Source organism: Cicer arietinum, chromosome 7 (genome assembly GCF_000331145.2).
Source record: "Cicer arietinum cultivar CDC Frontier isolate Library 1 chromosome 7, Cicar.CDCFrontier_v2.0, whole genome shotgun sequence".
Classification (NCBI taxonomy): domain Eukaryota; kingdom Viridiplantae; phylum Streptophyta; class Magnoliopsida; order Fabales; family Fabaceae; genus Cicer; species Cicer arietinum.
The window spans coordinates 55,600,181-55,607,267 of NC_021166.2; the positions used below are offsets into that span (position 1 = coordinate 55,600,181).

A 7,087-nucleotide genomic window follows, 5' to 3' on the forward strand; every position below is an offset into this window, starting at 1 on the left:
ATCTTTAGAGATAGATATATGAGTCTGCTCCTTAAGTTCATCATTTTCCATTATAAATCGTCGCCTTCTACGCGATGTTGTCGGAGGAATCATTTCCGGAGCATCAATCATAGATGATCATGTATTCTTGCTACAACTTTGTCGTCGCTACCTCTAGCATCAATCATAGACGGAAAAAAATTAGTTAAAATCAAATGAATTAAATAAATACTAATATAATAAAAAAATTAAAATAAAAAATTACTTTATAAAATATTTATAAATAAAAAATCAACAACTACTAGAAACTGGTAGATGAAGTTTTCTGGTAGCTTCTGGAAATGTCACTTTGAAGTTTATCGGTAGTGTATTTTTTTTCGGAAAACTTGAAATAAGTTTTCCGGAAGTGATATTCTCTATTGAAAAACTTTTTCAACTTTTCCGTATTCCAAAAATATTAAAATAAAAAAATATAAAAATAGTTATTTTTATTATATATAAAACTATTTTAATCTTTTTCTTTATATTTTGGGGTACATAAATAAAAGAGGTGGTTCACACTAAAATTTTCTAAGATATAAGATGCATAATGATAAAGCACAATCTAACCAAGGCACAGTCAGTGATATCATAGAGCCCACACACAAATTTACCCCCTATCCCTATAATTATACCCCCCAACCTTTCAAAAATGCAATACGTGCATAAGTTATAGGAATTTATATTGTTTCGGTTACATTACAAAGATGTTAATTTTCGTTCTGTTTGTATTTTACGATGACAATTATAAAAGTTACAATCAAACGTTAACCAATATTGTTATACTGGTTTTTACACATGGATACCATTATATTGAACTTTCTTGTGTAAAAATTAGACGTGGGTTGAAAGTTTTACTCCCTTATTATAATATTATTATCATATTGATGAGTTTTATTAAACATAGCTGCTACATTAGTCATCTATTGGTTTACTTTGTATCATGACTAGGTCTTTATTTTTTCCCCTATTCTCCAAGTAGTTAATTTGTTAGATTTTATTGTTTTTCAATTTTTTCCCTATCAGTTTATTCTCTTAATATATAAAGAGAAAACTCACTTTGTAAAGGAAGGCAAGAGATTTTATTGAATATGATTTCACTAACATGGTATCAGTAACAAATACATAGTGATTTCTCGTTCTTCTTCTTCCTTTGTGCATCTAATTCTCCATTCCTTCGCAACAAATTTTTTTCCCGTTTCTGTTTTGCGATGGAGTTGGATCCCAATAGCCCTTCTTCTCCTTCATCTGATGATCAATCTCAGATTCATCCCCAAACCAAGCATTCTTCAAATCAAAATCGAAGTTATCAACATGATATGCTTGATCCCTATTTCATGCACCCAAGTGATAATCCGGGCCTTGCACTCGTCTTTCCGCCACTTAACAACATCAATTTCCACACCTGGTCTCGTGCCATGCTCGTTGCTCTCCGATCCAAGAACAAGTCTGGGTTCGTTCTTGGAACCCTAAATCGCCCTCCAGACTCTGATCGACTTTTTATTGCTTGGGATCGCTGTAACACTATGGTTATGTCATGGATTGCCAACTCTCTTGATCCGGATATTGCCCAGAGTATCATGTGGATGGAATCTGCGACTGAAATCTTGAAGGAATTAAAGGATAGATATTATCAAGGTGATGTTTTTCGAATCTCAAATTTACAAGAAGAAATATTTGTTGTCCGTCAAGGTGATTCCACAATTACTAATTACTTTACTAGTTTGAAAAAGCTTTGGCAAGAACTTGAAAATTTTTCGTCCTCTACCTACATGTTCTTGTAAACCCTGATGTTCTTGCACCCTATTAACACAAATCCGTGATTATCGGGAAAATGATTATGTAATTCGGTTCCTTAAAGGTCTTAATGAGCAATATTCACCCGTTCGATCTCAAATAATGTTAATGGATCAAATTCCTCATATCAGTAAGGTTTTTTCTATGCTTATACAACAAGAACGACAATTCTTTCATCCTACCGAGGACCCAAAATCTGTTGCTGTTGTTTCTAATTATGGCCGTAGTTCTGGACATGGTTCTTCCTCCACTGGTGGTCGCACCTATGGCAGTCGTAGACGTGGATACAAGATTTGCTCGCACTGCAATAAACCTAGTCATACTGTGGATGTGTGTTTTAAGAAACACAGTTATCCTCTTAACTATCGAAGACCTAGTTCTATTACCAATCATTGTTCATCTACCTCTCAAGATCATGAAAATGGCAGTGCTAATGAAAACGACACATCTGATGTTGAAGTTGGCTCCCTAGGTTTCACCTTGGATCAACAAAAGGCTTTATTAGCATTGTTGCAAGCTTCTAGTGATTCACCTTCCACCACTGTTAATCACCTTCAAAATTCATCCTCCACTATTTTAAGTAATCCTTTGTCGCGTCAAGTTTTGAATTTATTTTCCCATCATTCTTGGCTCATGGATACAGGAGCCACAGATCATGTATGTTTTTCTCCTAATATGTTTCAATCTTTTAAACGTATTGCACCTGTTTCCATTAAATTGCCAAGTGGTTCCATGGTTATGGCTTAATTTGCTGGCACTGTCTTTTTCAATAACAATTTTTATCTAACTGACGTACTTTACTTACCTTAATTTACCAATAATCTCATATCTGTTCCTAGGTTAACTAGGTCTCTTAATTGTAATCTGGTATTTCATGCCACTAAATATTTAATACAACACAACATCTCCCTGAAGATGATTGGTACAACTAGTGTTCAACATGGCTTATATTTGCTCACTTTTCCTCAAATACGTATTTCTACTTGTTCTGCTATTTCTTGTACTTTTGATTCTATTTTACTTTCTAGTATTAATCATGTTCTAAGCTCCAAATGTAATCTTTGGCACTTTCGATTTGGTCATCCTTCTCTTGATACTTTGACACATATTAATAAACAGTTCCCCTTTGTTCGTGTTGATAAATGTATTACGCCTTGTTGTATATGTTTGTTTACCAAACAGAAAAGGTTACCTTTTCCTCATAGTGTCTCATGTTCTAATGCTTGCTTTGATTTAATTCACATGGACATTTGGGGTCCTTTTTGTGTTCCCTCTATGTTTGGTTATAAATATTTTTTAACTGTTGTCGATGATAAAAATAGATATTGCTGGATTTTTCTTATGAAACTAAAATCTTAAACTTCAATGCTTGTTAAATCTTTCATATCCTCTATTCATACTCAATTTAACAAGAAGGTAAAATGCATTAGATCTGACAATGGTAGTGAATTCCTTCTAAAAGATTTTTATCAAACAAATGGCATCGTCCATCAAACATCTTGTGTTGAGACACCTCAACAAAATGGAATCGTTGAGCGTAAACATCAACACATTTTGAATGTGGCACGTGTCCTTTTATTTCAAGCAAAATTACCCACACTTTTTTGGGCTCATGCCGTTATTCATGCAATTTTTCTTATTAATAGGCTGCCATCTAAATTTTTAAATTTTTTTTCTCCTTATCACATATTGCATGATTCTGCTCCTGACATTTCCAACTTGAAGGTTTTTGGCTGCCTATGTTTTTCTACAACTTTGCAATCGAATAGAAAAAAATTTGACTCACGGTCTCGCAAATGCGTTTATTTGAGAAACAATCTGGGTACTAAAGGTTATGTATTGTTTGATATGCTATCTAAAAAAGTTTTTCTTTCTCGCGACACTGTTTTTTTTTAGTCTATCTTTCCTTATCCTATTATAAATTTACATTCTCCGCAACCAAATCCTATTCAAGTTGGTAATGACTTTGACTTTGATGAGTTTCACAATAATTCCACTGTTTCCTTTTCCCTTTCCCCTTCGAATTGCTCTTTTGTCCCTGTTACAGGTTCAGAATCTGCTGATTCGGCAACCTCATGTAATGAAGGACACACTTATTTTCACTCCTCGAAGAAGTGCTAGAGTTACTAATCGTTCGCCATATCTTCAAGATTTCCATTTCTACATGTTAAAGGGTAATTTCAATAACCAGTTTTGTTCTTCTAACAACATTGAAGGTATTCCTTATCCCTTGTCTAACTACATTTGCTATGAGAATTTATCGATTTCTCACAAGATTTTTTCTGTAACTGTTTCTACTTTGATAGAACCCACTTCTTATTCGGAAGATATTAAAGACTCCAATTGGAGACTTGCAATAGCTTCTGAACTTCAATCTCTTTTAAACAATCAAACGTGGGAACTTACTTCTTTGCCTCGCAATAGAAAGGCAAATGGATGTAAGTGGATTTTTAAATTAAAATTTCATGCTAATGGTCATGTCGAGCGACACAAGGCCCGCCTTGTTCCTAAAGGATACAATCACACTGAAGGTCTTGATTATTTAGACACCTTTAGTCCAGTTTGTGAAAATGACCACTATTAGATTATTACTTTTTGTGGCTGCTGTTAACAATTGGTTTTTATTTCAACTTGACATAAACACGACTTTTCTTCATGGGGATCTCATTGAGGATGTTTATATGAAGGTACCTCTTGGACTTGATGTTTCTAATAAAAACCTTGTTTGTAAACTCAAGAGATCTCTTTATGGATTAAAGCAAGCAAGTCGACAATGGAATACCAAATTATGTTCATCTTTAAAATAGTTTGGTTTTTGTCAATCTAAATCTGATTATTCCTTGTTTACTTGTTCTACTCATGCTGGTTTTACTGTCATTCTTATTTATGTTAACGATCTTCTAATTGCTGGAAATAATTTGACTGACATTGAATCCATTAAATATTCTCTGCACTCTGTATTTAGCATTAAAGATCTCGGTATATTGAAATATTTTCTTGGTTTTGAAATAGCTCGCAATACCAATGGCATTTCCTTATGTCAAAGGAAGTATTCTTTGGATCTCCTTGAAGAAACTGGATTGCTTGGTTCAAAACCATGTTCCACACCAATGGATGCTAATTTAAAATTGTCTATTTCAACTGGCCAGCCTCTTTCTAATGCCACTGTTTTTAGAAAAGTGATTGGACAACTTTTGTATCTTACAAATACTCGTCCTGATATCTCTTTTGCTATTGTTAGGTTGAGCCAATTCCTTTCAGCACCTACAGACTTGCATCTCCAGGCTGCATTTCGTATCGTTCGCTTCATCAAAAACAATCCTGGTAAAGGATTATTTTTCCCAGCACGTTCCTCATTTCAAATCTTTTATATGACTGTTTCTACTTTGAAAGAACCCCTTTTTTATTCTGAATCTATTAAATACTCCAATTGGAGGCTTGCAATAGCTTCTGAACTTTAATCTCTTTTAAACAATCATACATGGGAACTTACTTCTTTGCGTACCAGTAAAAAGACGATTGGATGTAAGTGGATTTTTAAATTAAAATTTCATGCTAATGGTCATGTTGAGCGAGACAAGGCTCGCCTTGTAGCTAAAGGGTACAACGAGACTGGAGGTCTTGATTATTTAGACACCTTCAGTCTAGTTGTGAAAATGACCACTATTAGATTATTACTTTTTGTGGCTGCTGTTAACAATTGGTTTTTATTTCAACTTGACATAAACACAACTTTTCTTCACGGGGATCTCATTGAGGATGTTCATAGGAAGGTCCCTCTTGGACTTGATGTTTCTAATAAAAACCTTGTTTGTAAACTCAAGAGATCTCTTTATGGATTAAAGCAAGCAAGTCGACAATGGAATACCAAATTATGTTCATCTTTAAAATAGTTTGGTTTTTGTCAATCTAAATCTGATTATTCCTTGTTTACTTGTTCTACTCATGCTGGTTTTACTGTCATTCTTATTTATGTTGACGATCTTCTAATTGCTGGAAACAATTTGACTAACATTGAATCCATGAAATCTTCTCTGCACTCTGTATTTAGCATTAAAGATCTCGGTATATTGAAATATTTTCTTGGTTTTGAAATAGCTCGCAATACCAATGGCATTTCCTTATGTCAAAGGAAGTATTCTTTGGATCTCCTTGAAGAAACTGGATTGCTTGGTTCAAAACCATGTTCCACACCAATGGATGCTAATTTAAAATTGTCTATTTCAACTGGCCAGCCTCTTTCTAATGCCACTGTTTTTAGAAAAGTGATTGGACAACTTTTGTATCTTACAAATACTCGTCCTGATATCTCTTTTGCTATTGTTAGGTTGAGCCAATTCCTTTCAGCACCTACAGACTTGCATCTCCAGGCTGCATTTCGTATCGTTCGCTTCATCAAAAACAATCCTGGTAAAGGATTATTTTTCCCAGCACGTTCCTCATTTCAAATCAAAGGCTTCTGCAATTTTGATTGGGGTGCATGTCAAGACACAAGACGTTCTGTCACGGGTTTTTGCTTCTTCCTTGGTGATTCGTTAATTTCATGGAAAAGCGAGAAACAATCTATTGTTTCACGTTCTTCATCTGAGGCTGAATATCGTGCGCTGGCCCAAGTTACATGTGAAGCTCAATGGCTTCTTTACCTATTGAACGACCTGCATATTCCTCATCTTAAGCCGGTTGTTCTTTACTACGACAATAAATATGCTCTTCATATTGCTTCAAATCCCATTTTCCACGAACAACCAAAACACATTAAAATGGATTGTCATGTCGTTCGAGACAAGATTCAAGATGGAATTCTTCACTTAATGCCAATACCTTCTGCTGAGCAGGCTGCCGACATCTTCACCAAAGCTTTACATCCAATTCCTTACTTACATATTTTATCCAAACTTGGAATGTTGGATATCCATTCCAGTTTGAGGGGACATATTAAACATAGCTAATACATTAGTCATCTATTGGTTTACTTTGTATGATGACTAGGTCTTTATTTTTTCCCCTATTCTCTAAGTAGTTAGTTTGTTAGATTTTATTGTTTTTCAGTTTTTTCCCTAACAGTTTATTCTCTTAATATATAAAGAGAAAACTCCCTTTGTAAAGGAAGGCAAGAGATTTTATTGAATATGATTTCACTAACAAGTTTAGATGAAATTGAAGAATATTGTAAAAGTCTTATATTGTTTAAAATTGTATATAGGAAGAAGGTGCTCAAAGTTAAATATATTGATCATGTTCTTCGTTATCAACTACATCAGTCAGAAACAAT

General features: G+C 34.2%; 1 protein-coding gene across 1 annotated transcript; it reads left to right on the top strand.

The window, feature by feature from the left end:
• The first annotated feature begins 1,229 nt into the window (after window positions 1-1,229).
• On the top strand, window positions 1,230-6,764 carry LOC140918862 (uncharacterized). Its single transcript, XM_073363664.1, has 7 exons — window positions 1,230-1,710; window positions 1,880-2,472; window positions 3,863-4,031; window positions 4,122-4,375; window positions 4,623-5,139; window positions 5,392-5,624; window positions 5,709-6,764. The coding sequence occupies exons 1-7, from the start codon at window positions 1,230-1,232 to the stop codon at window positions 6,762-6,764; spliced, it is 3,303 nt and encodes a 1,100-aa protein (XP_073219765.1).
• Window positions 6,765-7,087: the final 323 nt, after the last annotated feature.